Source organism: Ricinus communis, chromosome 8 (genome assembly GCF_019578655.1).
Source record: "Ricinus communis isolate WT05 ecotype wild-type chromosome 8, ASM1957865v1, whole genome shotgun sequence".
NCBI lineage: Eukaryota > Viridiplantae > Streptophyta > Magnoliopsida > Malpighiales > Euphorbiaceae > Ricinus > Ricinus communis.
The window spans coordinates 23,572,431-23,593,923 of NC_063263.1; the positions used below are offsets into that span (position 1 = coordinate 23,572,431).

At 32.0% G+C, this 21,493-nt stretch overlaps 1 protein-coding gene across 3 annotated transcripts; it reads right to left on the reverse strand.

Annotated features, from left to right (window-relative positions):
- Positions 1-382: 382 nt before the first annotated feature.
- LOC8287379 (DNA primase small subunit) lies at positions 383-6,711 on the reverse strand. Of its 3 annotated transcripts, none has more exons than XM_015717275.3 (17): positions 6,536-6,711; positions 6,214-6,322; positions 6,084-6,134; positions 5,807-5,982; positions 5,407-5,484; positions 5,080-5,191; positions 4,619-4,703; positions 4,474-4,525; positions 4,328-4,386; positions 4,144-4,259; positions 3,940-4,061; positions 2,594-2,662; positions 2,336-2,393; positions 2,178-2,251; positions 1,343-1,391; positions 1,055-1,134; positions 383-651 (listed from the first exon to the last, which is right to left on the reverse strand). In XM_015717275.3, the coding sequence occupies exons 2-17, from the start codon at positions 6,305-6,307 to the stop codon at positions 589-591; spliced, it is 1,338 nt and encodes a 445-aa protein (XP_015572761.1). In that variant the 5' UTR covers positions 6,308-6,322; positions 6,536-6,711; the 3' UTR covers positions 383-588. The 3 variants fall into 3 exon arrangements, with proteins under 3 accessions (XP_015572761.1, XP_025012547.1, XP_048234625.1); XM_025156779.2 differs by having other exon boundaries at positions 6,564-6,710; XM_048378668.1 differs by lacking the exon at positions 6,536-6,711 and having other exon boundaries at positions 6,214-6,517.
- Positions 6,712-21,493: the final 14,782 nt, after the last annotated feature.

The window sequence follows — 21,493 nt, forward strand, 5'->3', positions numbered from 1 at the left end:
TTTTATAAATTTACTTTATTATAATTTTAAAAAATTAAAACGGTACAATTTTTAAAAAAATATGAAAAGATAAAAACAAAAATCTCCACATTATACAATTTAAAAAAAAAATAAAAAAATGAAAAGCTGTTATACTCCCTCCATCTCCACACACATGTGCTGCTTATAAACCCTATTTCATGTAGAATCATGGTCCATGTTATAAGCATTGTTAGGTCTATAAATCCGTAGAGCCTCTTGCTGAATAAAAAAAATATATTTTACCAATATAACTAATATTTACGATTCGTTTAGTTCTTTGTAGGAATCAAAGAATTCTCAAACTTTTATTTAAACAATACTCATAACTGCGAAAGCAAATATCAAATGGCTCACAAGCATGTACACGAATCTCCTTGGAATATAATGATTATAAAGAAAGCAGAGAGCAACAGAGCCTTGCATGTTGTTACATAGTCACATGTAATGGACCCGTTTCCCTGGCCAACAGTAGTTTTACCTGCAGTGTACTCTTCTGCTATTGTTAACTTACATTGCCAAACAATGTTACAAGCTATTGTACACGAAGGTGAATCATTGGAAAACGCATCACCAGTTGATGGAATTCTTTGAGTGCTGCAGTTTTGCATTATAGGAACTTTCCATCTCTTCCTGCAAACACATGAAAGTGGAATAAAGCCGAAGCCAAAGCCAAAGCCAAAGCCAAAATGGGCACCATAAAAGCCACCCAAAAAAATATGACCAAATTCCTTTTTCGTAGAATGAATATATTAATGGCTCCATTTAAGGTAACCTACTTCCTAATAATTTTGTTCTGCATTTTGTTATCCTCACCATCTGATGAGCCTTTATCTTAATCCAATGGTGATGTTTTACAAACTTCAGTATGCTGTTTTTCAAATAAAATTTATGGTTTGTGCAAACAAAACTGAGGTCTAATTCTTTCCATCACCAAGACAAGGAAAGAACATAATCTGGATTTTGGACATGGACACTTCATGTATGCTGCCTAAAGTTAGCAAATAGTGGCACATCAAGCCAATTCTATACATACCTTGCAAGATTTTAGAAGAGGTTGCAAGAATGATGATCTGAAAAAGCTGATTGATTTTCCAAGTGAGGTTCTATCCACATCTGCCATAAGTATATATATATTTGCCATCAGTTGTAACAAGGGAAAAAAAAAGTCCATAGACGGAATATGTGAGGATGCATAAGCAGTAAGCATGACCCTCCAACATTTCATAAAAATTTAGCTAATCGTTTAACCACTGTGCAGCCGTCAAATGCTGTAAGTAAAACAATGCTCGAGTATGTGAACTTCAGCATTATGTTAACATACCATTGTCATCACTCGCTCTTGGCCCTCCCATGTTGAGTTCTTTCAAAAGCTGCACAGCCAATATAGCCATATAAGAAATCAAAAGAGCCATTGGAGAATACTACAAAATAACTGTGGGTTAATTCCTACTGCAGGAAAGATAAAACGTAAAACTTGTTAATTTACATCCTTCACATGCAAGAAATTCTAGTGGTGTGTGCACCATCAAAAAGCATCTAAGCCTCCAATTTCATCTGTGAAATTTACATTTGGAAACTAGCAAGACGAGGAAGCATAAGATATACCAGAGAATTAAACAATATCTCCAGAGAGTTTTGAACAGTAAATAAAAAATTTATCATTGCTCTAGAGATCCAAAGCAGAAATTAATGACGTTATATCCCTTGAGCAATGAATAAATAAATAAAAAATCATGAAAATCCACTTTTTTTTCCAAATAAAAAAAGAGAATGTTGACACAAAACCTTTTTTTTATTCACAGGTTAGAACTGATACTGTACAATTTGAATCAATGAACTGGTTGGTATTACCTGCATGGATATTATTGCTAAGAATGGAAAATTAAAGAGAGGACGCAAAGAAAAAGAATAATAGCAATTGACATAACCAATAAGGAATGCACCAACTGCACAAAATTGAGGAGACATGAATTTCGATTCATTCCAGGATTTATCTCTATAAGTGTTTCAGTTAGATACATCTCCAGACCAGTTAAAACTATCCACAGTTCTAGAATATCATTGAATCAGGACATGATCAATACTGCTTATTGTTAAACTAGGATTAAAAATTGATGCTACAGAAAGCATTCATGCAGATAATGAAAAATAAACACCTGGGAAAGTGTTGGCACGGCAGTAGGATCAAATTCATCACAATGTTTTGGGTCAATTGGCACACAAACACGTCCTGAAACAAACAGAGTAAATGAGTGTAACCAAAAAATGACCATAGTAGACAAAGTCACGAGGATAACAGTAAACATTCATCCACCTGTTTTTGGATGAATACAAAATGGGGCCTTCAGCAAATGGTTCATGTGTTTTGAGACCTGAAAAATAATCAAAAGTTACAAGTAAATAGTCAGATTTTATTTTTGTAGGGAAAAGGAATATACTTGCTGAAAGTATATACTTCCTTCTACATACTACTGGACAATGCTGATGAGGTTGCTCGATTGCAGAAAGTTTCAGGAGTTGTTACAAGGGATTGGATGTTAAAAGAAGGAGAGAAAGATGGTTATGCACAAACCTCCACATCAAGCCTAGGATAAGTAAAGGAGAAGACAATCTCTTCAACACATTTACGAAGTCCTGGCGCCTACAAGGGGAAGAAAATCATACGACATAAGGCAAGGCAAAGCTTACAACAACAAAAATCAAGACCAATTAAAGCAGACAATAATTCTTCTCCTAGATTTAAACAGACTGACATGGTGATATGTACTAAACTTACATGCATATGTGGTAAAAAGGAAAATAATTTTATAAAGGCATTTGGTACAATAGACAAACAATGAGCAAAGAAGGAGGTATTTACCAATTATGATATGTGCTTGTCATCTGCAAGTCGCATAAGATATACGCCAATATGTTGATGAAAAAATGAGAATATAGTACGTCCTGAGTAAGTTATTTACTTTTTTCAAAGACATTTGGGTTTGTTAAAATGCATTGCTCTTTAGTTCCTTTGTGCATCTTTTTATCACGCATTAAACTATAAAATAACAAATGATCTATAATAAACAAAGAGAAAATTAAATACTGTTAAATTTTTCAGTTCCTCCAAGCTACAAGATTGTGACTGAATGGTTCAGGCATCAATATTTATTAAGATATTCATCTTTAAATTCTGTTCTTCACAAAGTAAAGAGTAACCTGAGAGAAATGACTAAGCTAACTTTGCTTCTTCTTTCTAAAAATACCATGACGACGCCTTGTCAAATTCTTTTCTGTCTTACATTTTCTCATATTCAGTTCAAGCTTTCCCAGACCTTGCTATTTCCGTTAATTGCACAGGTAGGTATTTATAGATAGCAATGGACATTGTTAGCCTCTCTAGCAATCTTTATAGTTATATATGGAAAATGATTTTTCAAGATATTGAGAAATTTCAACCAAAAGTCAGTAAACAAGAAAGGCTTTCCATTAATTATGACCAGACAGATCCTTGGGATCATTCTGTACAATTTGCAGATGTTCATGACTGCATCTCAGTATCATAATAGAAACTCTACAGAAGAATAGCAAGAAAATTCAGCACAGTCAGCAGTTAAATTATGTCCAAAATCAATCAATTTGTTCAAGCAATCAAATCATGTTTAAGAACATAGAGAAATAAAATTGCCAACGAATGCAAGTATTTACGAGATAATGTGATCCAGAAGGCTCAAAATGACACCGTTGCTTAAATGAGATCAAAATTTTATTGGATAGAGTAGAGTTAACTTGAGCTTCCTTAACCCGCATTGGCACAAATCAGATTTGCCCCAAATCTTAAAAGAAACACATGGTGATAAAGTGCAATAATGGCTGGGAGTCCTCTACTCCAATCCAATTTTCTGAAGAAATTCTTTTTCCAAATATGTTATTTCCTACCTTCTTTGTTCCAGATTGAAGTGTACGCTTTAACTGTTCCCATCGAACAAGATTAACGCCTTCTTTTGAGCTGGAGGTTTGCTTAGTATTTTGCCACTTTCCTCGAAGTTCAGAAGTAACAGCTATAAAGACAACAAATTAATTGTAGAATCAAGACATGGAGATAACCATATATAGAAAGTAAACAATTATGAAAGACAATACATTCATCAGGAATCATCTCCAAGATCTTCTCATATCTCTCTTCAGTTGAAAATATCTCCTGACTGGATAGTAATTTTGTCTCGAAGAAGTCCTTGAGCACTTCAGCATATGATCTCCTGAAAGGAACTGTGTTTAGTAGAATATATTACAAGGCTCAGAACTAAAAGAAAGTGTTAGAACTTACACAAGAAAAGGATGAAGAGGACCAGTCAGAGAAACCATTTTATTACTATTCTCATTGCCCTGAAACAGAGTAAAGATGCCACATACATTAAACTCATAAACCTCAAAATGCAGTTATGTTTCCAGTGTGCAATACTAGTACACCACCTTGTATACTCGTAAATAATCAACAATAGCCGCCCTTTGTTCATTGGTCAACCTGTACGTATAGGGCCAGAAAATATAAACCATTGCACAATACCATAGGTAAAAGAATAGAAATAATTACTACAAATTTGATAAGCTGCACAACCTTCTTGCTTTTCCATCACAAACCCAGCAATGTACCCCACGTCGACCACTGTAAACCCAGAGAATGTGATTGAAACCAAAATCATCTGCATGATTGAATTAAGAAACTGAGTGGAACTTAAAATGAAGTTTTGGCCCTCTTTTTGAATGTTGATTGTAGTGCATTAAATTAGCTGTCCTTCCCCTTCATTTTTGTGAATAAGAAGTTGAGTGGGGGAAAAAAATGCTTGACCAAGATGAAAGCTGAGCGAAACAAATAATTAGGCTAACTATGAACTTCCATTAACAAGGATTTAAAATTTTAGAATTGACATTTATTATTTGAGACACCTATACATTATGGTGAATGGAAAATGTTATAGAGATTCCATTGCATGAATTTAGACATAGATTTCATAAGCACTAATACCAAGTTCATTTTTGAGTAAAAGAAATTAAGAAGACAATGCAAAGCATTCAAACCTCTGAGCGCACTATTGATCACTTTTATAGCAATCGTCATTAAAGGCCAGCAATCCAAGCAAACATCAGCCCCTGAGCAGCAATATCTAACATTATCATAATCGGACATATCCTGTATGAATTTGTGTATGAAAGACCCACACGATAAGAAAGATAAAAATATACCAATACTACCAAAAAAAAATACTAAATTAAATAATAATGGAATAGGAAGAACTTAGATGTATAAGAGCATAACATGAGCAGGGAAGGGGGAGGGGGAGGGGGTCGGTGGGGTTTGTAGAATTAGTTTGATAATTTAGCCGCTACAGAATTTCAAGAACTTACAATATCAAATATTAGCTCCCTTTCCACTGGAGTGAAAACATTATCACCACTTTGGCTATAGGCATGCCTCTTGGCAGGCTGTAACATATGAAAATGTGAAAGTTATCAATCTAGGAAACATGGAGAGAAACTAAAATGAACTAAGGAACATAATCTAAAAAATCCAATTTATCATGCTCATGTGCCTCAAAAATTCTTGGAATTGCATTTGATACGCATCATCAAGCTCATTGTATTTATAATTAACCTTTCTCTGTTAAAAATTATAAGTTCTGAGATTGGGAACCTAGATAAGAATAAACAGTCAGATGATAATTAAGTGAAACAATTTAGCAATCATTAACTTCAAAAAGTAATGCAATTATCTGGAATTTAAAATGAGAAGGCATGAAAACCTTACATCCACTGTGTACACAGGGCCAATATCTATTTTAAAAGGGCATTTGTCTTTAATGGAAGTCTTCAATTGGGATTCATTGTTGAAAGACTGGAATCGTAGATAAATGTCATTATCAAGAGTGAAAGAGAACTCTCTTCGTCCAAAGTAGGACTTGTCACAAGCAGGATGCTTCCCATCTGCACAATAAGGAACGAATTGACAGAGTTACATGCAAAGAAATAAATCCAGTTGAAAAGTATACACATTCGTAACACACGAAAAGGGTATGTTGATTTACCATTTCCATAGCACATCCACTTAAAAATCTCAGCATGAGGGAAAAGTTTTCCTGGCATGCAAAAGAACTTTATTTTATATACCAATACAAATACAAATTAAATTAAATTAAAAAGAGAAAGAGAATATACCATAATAAAGTTTGAGATAGTTAGGGTTAAATTCGTTGGAGACGGCATTTGCATCGATCAACATGTCATCCCTTCCATTATCAACTTCCATCATCTTGGACAGCAAATTCTATGCAGCCATTTCACACAAACATGAGAAGAAGATTAAAGAATAACATATTCATACCCAGTTTTTTTACTTGTATGCATTTTCTACTTTGAACCGAGAAAAGCAATTACTGAACTTGTTTATGAACAGACAAATGAGAAGAAGAAGAAGAAGACGAAGAAGAAGAAGAAGAAGAAGAGTAAAATTATAAACAGAAATCCACGGATCTAAAACCTGGACGGTCTTTCTCTAGCTCTCTCGCCTCCACTGCTTTGGGTTGGACTGGGATTTTAGATGATTTAGTAGAAAATTCCTTCTTATTTATTTAATTTTGGAGGGAAATTTAGCGTCAATTTGCCTCTTGAACGGGTAAGCGAATTTTCAGTTCATCCTTTGTCTTGGAAAAAAAAATCCAATTTATCTTAAAATACTATTTGTCCTGTACTAGTTTAATATATCAGTGGGTTTATATATTTTTATTATATTAAAATTATTTTAAATCTTGATAAATTATTACTACTCTTTTATATATTAACTGATAATTTAAAATTATAATGATTCTTGAATTTATTATTAAGTGTCAAACTCATTCAAAATTAATTTTATTTATCACATACTAATTAATTTTAGTGTCTAATTAAAATAATAAATTTAATATTTTTTTATTTTATCTTTTTATTTTTAATAATCTAATTTAAACAAATTTAAACATTTTAGAAATATTTATATTTACAATAATATTATTAAATTACTATATAATCTAATTTTAATTATTAATATAAAATAAATATTTATATTTAAAATATATTATTCTGTTATTATTTTTATTATATATTATAGTTAAACTACATAAAAATAAAAATTAAATTAAATAATTATATCTTAATCTAGTAAAATAATTTTGACACTAAGTTAATAAATCCACTATAAATGAAGAAGATGGTCTTGTATGTTAAAAATGGAATTTCTTATCAATCATTCAAATGATATTAATACGAATAAAATTTTTATTTTTAATATAGTTTAATTTTAGTGTCTAATAAAAATAATAATCTCTAACTATTTATTTTATTCAAAATTTTAAAATTAAACTATATAGTAATTTAATAATATTAAATAAAAATAAGTATTTTTCATATGTTTAATTTTTTTAGAATTAAATTATGCTAAAAAAATAAAAGATATAATCAAGTAAAAGAATATTAAATGTATTGTTTTAATTAGACACTATAATTATCTTGGGCTAAAAATAAGATTTTACTTTAATTTCATAATAAAATTAACTTTGAACTAGTTTGATATTTGACAATAAATTCAATAATCAAATTATCAGTTTTATCTTTCGAATAACACAGAAGGAAGTAGTAGTTAATTTTATTAAAGAATAAAGTTTAAAAAAATTATCATGTAGTTTGGTGCTTTTACACTTAAATGACAGAGGTATTTTTTATATAAAATGAGTAACATGTGTTTTATTTTTCTAGCATTTTTTAGGTACATTCAATTTTTTATTTATTTTTTAGATTTTAAATATTAATAGAAATATAAATTTTTGATAAAATAAGTATTCTTAAGTAATTTAGTATCCGACTATTTGTGATCATAATAAATTGTTAAAGCATATTTTTTAAAAAAATTAATCAAATTTAAAAAATAATTTTTTATTTTAACATATTTATGAATTCTATAATGCATTGTTAGATGCTATATTGCTTATAAAATCAAAATTTAGTGATGGTTCAAGTTAATACATAAAAGATAATGTAAAAAATAATAAAAGTAGAAATGTGTACCTAAGAAATATTAAGAAAAAAAAACACGTGATACTTTTTTTATACAAAAAATATCTCCATCCCTCAAGGGAAAAAGTGTCAAACCACAGTATAGTTTTTTAAACTTCACCCTTTATTAAAACTTAAGAGGATTTTAATGTAATAAAAAATACAAAAACTAAATCATATATTAGACCAAACTTCATGGACTAAAAAAGAATTTAACCCTAAAATTAAGGAATTTTTATACAAATACTTCCAAAAAGAAGTTGAAAATGTCATTTTTACTTTTAAATTATTTCTTTTAAAAACAATTTAACATTTTATTATAAAAATACAGTAGTATATGTTAGGTATATTATTTTATAAAATAATATATATTATTAATAATTGGTATATATTTTTATAATTTTTATAATATTATTTTAGTATTCAGTTGATAATATTTTATATACATAACTAGTATCTGAAGTCGGTATTTAAAAACTATCTTATTTTAGTATCCATCTCTTATATATGTGGTATTATACATTTAGCATTCGAAACTAATTTATGATATTTTTTTGTACTTTCAGTATCCATTTATCTAGTTAGTATATATTTAGTATAGTATATTCGGTATATATTTAGTATCTAAAACATTTAATATATATAACTGATATTTGAAACTATTTTTTGGTATATATTTCATATATATTTATTATACATTTGGTATTTGAAATTATTTTATTTTTTACTTATTTTGAACTTTTGGTATCTATTTCACATATTTTGGTATCTAATTATTATTGATGAGATCGCGATTGCTATGGAGAGATCGCGACTGCTACTTAGGTGTTGCGAGCGCTATATGGATGTTATGAATACGATTGTTTTCTGACAATGCATTTAATGCACTATCAAAAGCTAGAAGTAAAGTTACGGCCTATGATCTAATGGTAACATATTTTTGGTGGTTTGGAGCTATAAATACCCCCTCCAAAGGATATTTGTGATTGATCAACAACCTTGATTATAGCGAAATTGTTGCTTTTTAATTCTTCACCTTCAAACATTTATTTCTTTGTATTTGTAACCTTAAGTGGTTGTTGTAAGTGCTTTGATTGCTCTTGTGAGGTTTTGAGTGTTAGCCTAAACACTTAGGATTGGATTTGAGAGTTAACTTAAGATCAAAACTCTTGTAAGATTATGCGTTAGTGATAAAATACAAGTTGTAAGGTTAGGTGTGAGCCAGAACACTAAATTAGAAGTCAACTTGTAAAATTCCATTGTAATTATGCTAGTGTAAATGGAAACCCCAACTAGAGATTGATGGGTGGACATAGGGTTAGTTAACACTTGAACCGCTATAGATTATGTGTCCTCTCTTTTCTAGTCTTTCTTTCCTTAAAGATTTTAATTACCTATTATTCTTTCAATTCACCAATTTAAATTTTCCTTTTTGGTTCATTAAGGGCCAAAACTGTATAATCTCCCCTTAAGTTGGAGCTTGATGATGGAAATCAAATAAGTCCAACTTGGACATCAAATAAGAGAATTGAGGAGCGGAGAGGAATCTAGTAAAGAGGTTTGTTACTTGGTGAGATTTAGAGACATGTTGAGGGAGAATAAAACCTTGTTTGAACTTGTCTCAAACTAAATGACAATTAGTTTCCAAAGGCTTAATTCTCTCATGAAAGAATGAATTAGCAGTAATGTGTAAGGCTACCTTGTTGTCACACTATAGAAGAATAAACAGAGAAAGGGAAAGCTGAAAGTCCTGAAATAAATATAAAAAGCCATTATAACTCACAAACTATAGAAGCAAGCTCATATATTCATCTTCAGTAGAAGACCTGAAAATAGTTGCTTACTTATTTATTTTCTAAGAAACTAGAAGAAAACCTAAAAATACACAATATATAATTGAGGAATGCCTAGTATCTTGACAAGAGGCCCAATTAACATCATAAAATGCATGAAGCTGCTATTGATTGTCAATTGGGAAGAACAGACCTCTAATGTTTTCAAATACTTAAGCATATGCATAGCTGCATCTCGATGTGATTAACTTAGTTGTTGAATTGAGTAAGTCAGGCCTGGTAAGATTCAAGCCTGCTTGTCAGCATCCATTTTTCGGATCCAGATATCGATGGAATTATAAAAAATCTTATAATGAAATTTATTGCCTTTCTTGAGTCTTGGAAGATTTAGGACATGCAAATCCAAGTTAGGGTCGAGAATTGAATCAAAATCACTTTTCTAGAATCAATTTGGATTTAATTGTCAGAAGAAAAATATCTTGGAGAGGTAAAGCGACAGTTTCCGTAAGTTCAAGGACCAAATTATCAAGATTTTCTAAATCTTTTGTCCACAAAGCCAATCGGCTTTGTGTACAGCCGATTTGGCATATCATAGAGTCGAATCAGCTATGTGCAGAGCCGGTTGGCTATTTTTTTTAGATTCAATGCTGTTTTGCGTGTATTTTAATTTTAAAATGCCCAAAAATACAAGAATAAGTTTCTAGAAGATTTTATGTGTATTGATATCTTTTAAATTATTTTATTTGATATTATCGATCGATAAAATAAAATCTTTTTCTTTTTAAAAAAAAAGAAATGATTGAAGCTTATTGTTATACTCCTTTGAGGTTTCTAAACCCTATATAAGCATCATTATGCCCTAGGTCTAGAAGGGGACATTCATTCAGCAGAGAGACTATCATTTTTTTAGGAGAGATTTTTAAGTTAGAGAGAAAACCCTATGTTCAAAACACATATAGTTTTTCTTTTAGTAAGTCACTAAGGAAAAATCCTAGATTAGAAAACTTTTTTAGAACGACAGTAGCTTTTCTAGATCTCAAGTAGAACTAGATTCTTAGCCGACCTTCGATTCAACTATTTCATTATCTTCTGAAACTCGTAGAATAACAATCTACTGTGACAACCTAAGGGTTTTTCCTATATCCACATCATCAACATCATGTTTTATAATTAATTTGTATTTCTATGCAATTGAATTAGATTTTTAGGTTCTTGTATTCTTTTATTTCAAACTGGTTCTTTCAAACAGATTCTTTTGTTTTACAATTCTAAAAATATTAGGATGTTTTGTTATTATTTCATATATTTTATGTGATTAGAATAGGATTTCTTATGAATCAACATGTTATGAATTTTTGGATTTTGAATATGATAATATGAACATGTAGGGTTTTGAATATGATAATATGTCTCTTATTGAGTGTTGAATCTGATTAGTTAAATGAGTAGGTAAACATAATCAATATGTATTTCTATACAATTGAATTAGATTTTTAGGGTTATATGATTAAAATTTGAAATCTGCCTTAAAATATCACTTTCGCCTACTGTTAATTTTGATTTATAAAGTTTTCATGCTTTTATGCTTTTTATGTTTCTTATTTTATTTTACATGTTTTAATTCATGTTCTATTTTTTGTGCATATAAAATCAACTACTAGGCGTAAGAAACTGAAGAAAAAATAGCAAACATACCATCTAAAGCCCTATAGCAGAGTTTGTTCTGTGTTGAGCCGATTGGCTATGCATACTTTTGGCCTTGATTTTTGAATTTTTAATGTATTTTAGCGATTTTATGTACTATTTTTTGTTTTTAGGTTTTTTCTTTCATTTTTTAGTTGTAGGAAGGGTTGTAATAGCTAGATTTAGCTTTCTGCATGATGCGCGCTATCCGTATATGGCAAAGTGCACCGATCGTATCAAGTAATATAATGATAAGTAAGAGTATCATTACCCTTGGGACTTAATCGTAAATACTACTTTCAATCATATGCTAATGTTTAGCAATTAAAATATTATTTGGGTGTACTTATGTTAAAAGTAAAATATTCTTGAAAACAAAGATTAAAATGATTAGTATATTTATCAAGGATAAAGCCTATTTAGGTATTAAATCTCCCTAATAAGTTAAGTATTTCATGAAATAAACAACAGTTAGTTCAAGACAAGAGTTGAGTTGACATTCCACATAATTAGGTTAAACCTTTTTCAAGTAATTAAACCCCTAATTCTTAAGAGGAGAGAGATGAATCTCTTCTCTAACCCACTCATTTAGGTCATGCATTAATATTAAGAAACTATTGAACCAAATGATCCTGTAGATCTATCTCTAGTATCCCAATCAATCATTAATCCCTAAGATGTGATCAATTAATAAAAAATTATCTCTAACGGGTTTATGAAAATAAATCCCAATCAATACGTCGACTTATCAATTGAAGTAAATAATTAAGCAATCAAAGGAACAATACATCTCATGGAAAAGATTAATTGCATTAACTTTGAACCAGTCCATACAAAACAAATTAGGGTTCATCAAAACCCAGAGAGCAAGAAAATTAATTTCTTGACATTACAATAAAGAAATAAAGATTAGGGGAAGAAGATCTCAAACTAGTAATGGAGAGTAAAAATGAAAATCTTCAATCTTGAATCTTCATCTTTAAAGCAATGAAGGAAATGATGTTTTTCCTTGAGAAAATACAAATTAAAACCCTAGAAATGCAAGAAAGATGAAGTTTCTAAGTGTTTCTCTCTTTAAAAATAAAAATATGATCGAACTCCTCAAAACAACCCTAAAACTTCGCTTAAATAGTATGCTTTTTTAGGAACCACACGGGTGCCACACGGGTACAACACGGTCATGTGGCATTCTTAACCAAAAATCTTTCTTAAAGATATTTTCTATCCACATGGGAAGACAACACGAGCATGTCCTCTTTATGTGTCATGCCTTGAGCAATCTGCCATTTTTACCAAATCACACGAGCGTGTGCCCTCCGTGGTGCAAGCCATCATTCTGCTATTTTTCACCCTTCACGCATGATGGGCACACGGGCAGCTTCTTCCCATGTCATGCCCGTGTGACACTTTTATTCTTGATGATAGGTGCTCCTTAGCTGATTTTTGTTGCACGTTGAACTAAAACTTCCTCGCCTTAATCAAGCTTTCCAAATACCTAAAAAAAACTAAAAACAAAGTCTGACAAACAAATTTAAACTAAATTTAACGTGAAACTGAGGCAAAACAAGCTTCAAAAGTAAGTGCTAGTAGCACTTTTCAAATTCCCTCACACTTATGCAATTGCTTGTCTTTAAGCAAATTAAATGTAATAAAAAATAAAGAAATGCTCAGCTCTTTTGGCAATAAATACATATTGGTGGTTATTGATAATATAGTCGCCAATATATATTTATTGCCAAAAGAACTAGGAAAGGGTTCCATGAAATTTATGCCCCACACATCAAAAATTTTATATTAGTATACACGTTAGGGTATTTCATTACGAGATAATATATTACATGTACGTCGGCAACGATCACATTCTTGCACAAATAATTAGCTATCCCTAAACAAAGTCGGGCAATAGAATCTTGATTCTAGGAACTTTTGAGTTGTTTTACTCACCCCATAATGTCATCCAGCTAGTCCATTACGGCAATAGCCAAGAATGCTCATAGTTTCTGGCCATGCCACACACCTCCTTATTATCTTATCTGCAGATATTTTAAATAGAATCTTTCCAAAAGTAATATTTCAAATCTGCAAAGAATTTCTTCTTTTATTGATAAAAGTATTCTTTTTGGGAGTTCCCTTGCAACTAAATGATTTGCAAAGTCAGCATACCATGGTATTGAAAAATCCACACTACCTACTAAACCTGCTATAACATACAACTGTTCATTTGGAAAATGGTCATTAATGTCCCTTTCATGTAGTTTCTCCATATGAGGGTTCTCAAGGCGTGATAAGTGGTCGGTTGCCAAGTTCTCTGCACCTCTTTTGTCTTGAATCTCCAAATCAAATTTCTATAATAGTAAAACCCATCATATTAATCTCGGTTTCGCATCTGTTTTAGAAAATAAATACCTCAAAGATGAATGGTTAGTGTATACTTTCACTTTTGATAAAATGAAGTATGATCGAAATTTGTCAAAAGTAAAAATAACCGAAAGCAGATCCTTTTCAATAGTGGTGTAGTTCGCTTGCACGTCAGTCGTCATTCTACTTACATAATAAATGGACTGAATGAGCTTACCATCATGAACATCAATAATGGCCATAGCTGTAAGAAGGAAGGGTCTTCCTAAAATAAGAGAGACATTAACAGATTCATCCATATCCATAACTACGAAATCCATAGGAAAAATAAACTCTTGAACCTTAATCAACAAGTCCTCAATGATACCTCTAGGTTATACAACAAAATTTATCAGCGTGAATGCTCATGAGTGTTGGTTTAGGTTCTCCCTATCCTAATTTCTTGAACAAATTATAAGGCAAAATACTAATGCTAGCCCCCAAATCGGCAAGCATATTATCTACATTTAGATTACCAATAAAGCAAGGAATAGTAAAACTCCCGGGGACTTTTAGCTTCTTTAGTAGTCTTTTTTAAATGATCGCTGAACTCTTTTCCAACAGTTGCACTATTGATACTTCCTCGAGCTTCCTCTTGTTAGAGAGGAGTTCCTTTAAGAATGTAGCATACTTAGGCATCTATAATAGAGCTTCCACAAAAGGTATGTTAATATGCAATTGCTTAAAAAGTTTAAGAAACTTACTAAGCTGCGGATCCAATTTATCCTTTTGAAAGCGGACTGGAAAGGGTATTTTGGGTTGATATTCCTTCACCAAAGGGTAGGCTTGGATGTTACGTCTAATTTATCCTCGACTTCAGCCCGTGTACCCTCTTTTTCATCATCACCCTTCTCAGTTGTAGTAGATTCTTTATCTACTTCATTGAACTTAGTCTTTAGCTCTTTACCACTGTGCAATGTGATAACTTTAAGCTGCTCCATAGGGTTAGCTTTTGTGTTATTTGGCAAACTTCCTTGAGGCCTTTCACTCAAAAGCTTTGCAATCTGCCCCACTTGATTTTTCAAATTCTTAATCGAAGCTTGCTGGTTTCTAAGAGCAGTCTCAGTAGTTTGGAACCTTATTTTCCACCATCTCCTCTAGATTACTCCTTTTAGGAGGAGCCTGTTGTTGAATTTATTGTTGAAAACCTAGGGGTGGAGGTCTTTAGTGATTTTAATTCCTCTAAGAGAAATTCAGATGGTTTCTCCATTTCGGATTATAGATATTGCTGTAAAGGTTGTTCTGCTGCCTAGGAGCATTTTCCATATAATCAGCCTGCTCCGGCTTAGCAAAGGTGTTGTCATTTTGATAGTCTTGACTTTGATGACCACCCCTACACCAATCACAAGTCATAACTTGGCTTGTCTTCTAGATGAAGTCATAGTCAAAGCTTCCACCTTTCTACTCATGGCCTCTAGTTGTGCATTTACAGCTACCACAAGGTCCACTGCATGGATTCCACTCCCTTTGACTAGAACTTGCTCTCTTAGATTCTGCCACTGGCAGTTCGTGACTGCCATACCCTTAATAAGATAAATAGTTTTCTCAAGAGTCTTATTATTTAGTGATCCACCTGTTGTAGTATTAATAGACTGTTTACTTGCTTAATTTAGTCCATTAAAGAATGTCTGAATTTGTAGCCATAAAGGTAAACCATTGTGTGGATAGCTCCTCAGTAAATCCTTGAAACGTTCCTAACAATTGTACAGATTCTCATTCTCTTACTGAAGAAATCCTACTATGTCATTCCTCAATTTGGCCGTCTTAGAAGGTGGAAAGTACCTCTCCAAGAATTTCTCGGTTAGCTGATTCCAGGTTGTAAATGTCGTAGCTGGAAATGATTTCAACCACTTATTGGCTTATCCCTCAACGAGAATGGGAATAGCCTCAATCGAATAGCATCATCCGATACCCTATTAATCTTGAAGGTATTGCAAATCTCCAAAAAATCATCCAAATGGGTGTTTGGATCCTCGTTAGGCAAACCATCAAATATGCAATTATTTTACACCATCTGGATAATGTTAGGCTTGATCTCGAAGTTGTTTGCTACTCTTGTATGGTTCTTTCCCTAGGTGAAGCTGCCATTCTACATTACTCCTTTTCTTGGTTTGGTTCTCCTTCTTGATTCTAATTCTGTAACTCCACCACTGTCTTGGCTAAAGCTTGTTCTTGTTCTTCTCTTTGCTACTTCCTCAAAGTTCTTTCTAACTCTGGTTCGTAAGTGAATAGTTCCGTTGAACTAGCTCGGGCCACACAGATTCAGTTACCTTTAGAAAACACAAATGCAACAAAGATAAATCAAATAAAAATTAAAAAAGCTCAATCACTAGCTTTTGAATTACTAATAATATCACAATAGAAAAAGTTCTCCGGCAACGGTGCTAAAAACTTGATGCGTGCTATCCGCACACGGCAGAATGCACCGATCGTATCAAGTAATATAATAATAAGTAAGAGTATCATTCTATTGGGGACCTAATTTTGAATACTTACTTCAATCATATACTAATATTTAGCAATCAAAATGTTGTTTGGGTGTAATTATGTTTAAAGTAAAATATTCTTGAAAATAAAGATTAAAATGATTAGTAAATTTATCAAGGATAAAGTCGATTTAGGTATTGAATGCTCCTAATAAGTTAAGTATTTCATGAAACAAACATCAATTAGTTCAAGACAAGAGTTGAGTTAACATTCCACGAAATTAGGTTTAAACCTTTTTGAAGTGATTAAACTCCTAATTTCTAAGAGGAGCGAGAGGAATCTCTTCTTAAACCCACTCACTTAAATCATGCATTAATATTAAGGAACTATTGAACCAAAGAATCTTGTAAATCTATCTCTAGTATCCCAATCAATCCTCAATCTCTAAGATGTGATCAATTCATAAAAAGTTATCTCTAATGAGCTTATGAAAACAAATTCCAATTGATATGTCGACTTATCAATTGAAATAGATAATTAAGAAATTAAAGGAATAACAAATCTTATGGAAAAGATTAATTGAATTAACTTTGAATCAACCCATACAAAATAAATTAGAGTTAATCAAAACCCAAATAGTAAGAAAATTAGTTCCTAGACATTACAATAAAGAAATAAAGATTAGGGGAAGAAGATCTCAAACTAGTCATGGGAGAGTAGAAATGAAAATCTTCAATCTTCAAAGCAACGAAGGAAATGATGTTCTTCTCTAAAAAAATACCAATCAAAACCCTAGAATTAAAAGAAATATGAAGTCTCTAAGTGTTTCTCCCTCTATAAAAGAAAATATGATTGAACTCCTCAAAACAACCCTATAATTTTGCTTAAATAGTATGTTTCTTTAGGAACCACACGGGTACCACACGACCATATGGTGTCCTTAACCAAAAACCATTCTTAAAGATATTTTCTTTCCACATGGGAAGACCACACGAGCATATCCTCTTCCCATGTCATGCCTTGAGTAATCTGCCATTTTTACCAAACCATACGAGAAGACCACACGGGCGTGTGCCTCTCGTGTGGTGCAAGCCATCATTCTGCCATTTGTTACCCTTCACACGGGAAGGGCACACTGGTAGCTTCTTCTCATGTCATACCAGTATGACACTCTTGTTCTTGATGATAGGTGCTCATTGGCTGATTTTTTTTACACTTTAACTAAAACTTCCTTCAAGAAAGCTTGCCAAATACCTAAAAAGAAACTGAAAACAAAGTTTGACAAACAAATTAAAATCAATCTAAGGTGAAACCGAGGCAAAACAAGCTTCAAAAGTAAGTGCCAGCAGCACTTATCACTGCACATTTATTTTTTATTTTATATTTAATGCATGCTAAATAGTTGTATTGTGATTGTCTAATTAAAAATTGGACATATAGACATTAGGTTAGAAATTGGACCTAACATGAAATTGTAGTCCATTAGGTTAGCCAGATAGTAATTGGGCTAAACTTAAAACAATTTAGACCCAGTGGGTCTTGCTATGCCTTAATTGAATTAATTGGATTATATTAGACTTAAAATCACATAATTTGGCCTATGTATAAAAGTAGTCCATTTAAGTTTAAATATTGGAATCAAAGTATACTTTATAATTGGATTAGACTGGTAAATCCTTGTATATAATTAATTAGTAAAATAGGCTAACAATTTAAACTTGGTTGGGCTCAATAAAAATGGGCTTAACTTATGAGGACCTCACATGCTATAGTGAATGCTTGTAAATATAAACTGTCACATTTATAGGGAATAATATGTTAAATAATAAAATTGACAACTGAAATACATAAACAAGGAAGTTGGCTTTCATATCCACCTCTAGATGTGGCGAAGAATTTAGTACGCCACTCAAATTAGTAAAAGTGTCCCAAAGAATTAGGCTAGTGACGACTCCATCTTCGTGCTAGTCTTTGTGGCTAGTTAGCTTGATTCCGATTATGTTGAAAAGCCTTGCAGTATAGTCACTAGAGACACTCGGATGCACGCTATAACCGCTGCCTATGGTGGCGACTCCATTTGGGATAAGAGAAACTTATTCTAGTGTATGTTAGTCTTTAATTTTATTAACAAATGATTCTTGCATCATTTGCAGAGTTATGTTTTGGTCCCTATAGCTCCAATAGTGTCAGTTAGTGGTTCTTTAGTTCCACTTGAACCTTGGAATTGCAATATTGGCTAACTATTACTCACATGTAATGAGAGAATTTCCTTTCATCGCATGGATTCTTAAGTGGGGAGACGAGCCAAGAAAGAACACTTTTTACTTGCGGGATGCCTTTTATTCTTATCCAAAACTCAGCTCACGGTAATGACTATAGCAATATTACTTAGGAACCATATTGCTTGCTATCTAAGATTTTTTCCTTTATAAGTACTTAAGCCCATATATTAGAAAGCCTAGGCTAAAAAATATGTGGAATCATGCCCTAGACCTAAAATATACGAGCTTTATATTTATACTAAAATATTGCCTTGTTTATTTTAAATATGATTTGAGAGCTTATGACATGCGCATCGGGCCTACTATCCTCTATTGATAGAAAGTCCAAACCTAAAATCCTAGAGAAGAAAGACTCACCATGAATCATGTGCGGGAGAAATAAGGTTGGAAGGATGCTTTGTATATTGACTCTATGTATGGTAACCCTCCTCTTTGTCTTTGTGCATATCACGTGCATCATGCGTCTCATGCATCACACTAATCCTTTTGATTTTAAAAAGATAATTCCAACTGGTCTAACCTTGACCCTAGCCTCAGATTTGCATGTCCTTTACCTCCCGAGACCCGAGAAAATAATAATTCTCATCATAGGATTTTCCATTTTTCCCTCAATATCTGGATCCAGAAAAGGAGTGCTGACAAAATGCAAATCCAACACAAATTCCTAGAAGGCACATGAAGGGCTAGGATGCATTCTGAAGTAGGGATTGTTGGAAAATTATGAGTTTGGTCCTTGACTTATCAAAAGTTATGTTTTACACACAAGCCAACTACTGATATAACTCCTAGAAGACATCAGCTGAGTCAGATTACATACCCCGAGGCGGAAATTCTAATTAAAAGCACCCAGAAGGAGAAAATTACTAAATTGACTCAAGGCAGTAATTATAGTACAATTATATCTCGAAGTAGACAATAGTGAGAGGGAAGTCTCTGCAAGTATAAAATCATTAGGCGTGTTACCTATATCAAAAGGCGTGATCCCCAAATCAAAGTGGTTCCCAAATCAAAGGACATGATTGACGGGCATGGTTCCCAAATACAAGAAGGCGAAGTCCTCAAATCTCAAGTGAGTGTGGTTCCCACATCAAGTCAAAATGCTTTTCGAGCTTACAAGGTGTGGCTCATACAACTCATTAAAACACCTTTCTACCATATTCTTGATAATAATTTGTCTCAATTTATATAAATGCATGCATGCTTGTAAATTTTGATAATCCAGGGGCAGCTGTCAGCATCCATTTTTCGGATCTAAATATCGAGAGAATTATGAAAAATCCGATGATGAAAGTTACTACCTTTCTCGAGTCTCAAAGATTAAAGAAGGGACAAATCTAAATAAAGGATGAGAATAATTAAACTTGGAATTACTTTTCTAGAATAAATTTAGACTTAATTATCAAGAAAAAATTAACTTCGAGGGGTAAAATGATAATTTTTGTAAGATCAGGGATTTAATTATAAAATTTGTTAAACTTTCTTGCCTTCAAAGCCAATCAGCTCTACATAGAGCCAACTTGCCTTACACAGTGCTGGTTGGCTACTTTTCGAAATCCAACGCCATTTTATGTAAATTTTAACTATTAAACATCCAAAATGATTTTCTATAAGGTTTTTTTTATGATAAGTATCAAATTTGAAAGATTTTTTTAGATATTATCAACAATATTAAATGAAGATTGTTATTTTGCTCCCTAACACTAGCTATATATATATATATATATATATATATATATCATTAACTCCTAGGTCTAGGGACATGAATTAATACTAAGGAATAGGAATCAATTAATAATCATTGATCACCCTAAAAGAAATCCTATGTTCTAAAAAGTACAAAAGGTTTTCTTTTGGAGTCACTATAAAAGAACCATACAATTTCACAATGATAGTAGTTTCCTTGAAATCTCAAGCGAGACTGGATTCTCAACCAATCCTTGATTCAACCACTCCATCATCTCTTGAGACTCGCAGAACAAGCATATACGGTGACAACTTGAAGGGTTCTACATATCCAGCATCATCAACATCATCTTTCTTATTAAATTGGTTCTATGTTCCTTTATGATTTTAGAAACATGATTGAGGTTTTGTTTGTTATTTTCTATGTGTTTTAAATGATTAGAATAAGATTTCTTGCGAATTAATATGCTAGAAATTGAATCTAATAATATGAACATGCTAGGAATCAAATATGATAAATTGTCAGCTTTTAATTTAGAAAATTCAATTGGCCAAATGATCAAGATTTCATGTTAGATTAGTGATTTCTTTTATGTTCTAGTGATTAAAACTGGTCGTAGGATTCCAAGCTTTAAATATGAAATTTGCTTTCTTTATCTAATGCTTATCTTATTTTCTAGGATTTTGAATTATTTAGATTTTCACTTAATTCTACGTCTATATACGCTTTTCATTTAATTTCTTGTATTTCTAACTGATTTTTTTATTTCCTATCCATGTGGAGTTAGCTCTAGGGTGATTAAATTGAAGGAAAAAACTACCAGTAACGTAACGCAAGCCTTAGAGCTTATCGGCTCTGCATTGAGCCAATCGACTATGTGCCTTGAGCCGATTGGCTGTCCCCTTTCCAGCCCCAACTTTTTCGATTGTTGATGTATTTTTTACATGTTGATGTATTGTGCTTAATTTTAGGTGCTTTCTTTCCAATTTTCTTAGTTATAAGTGGATTATAATAGTTAGATTTATTTTATGTAATTTTCCTTTCTACTTTATTTTTATGTATGCCAAATATATAATTAAATGATTGTCTAATTAACATTGGACACATAGACAATAGCTTCAAAACTGAACCTGGCATGAAAACTT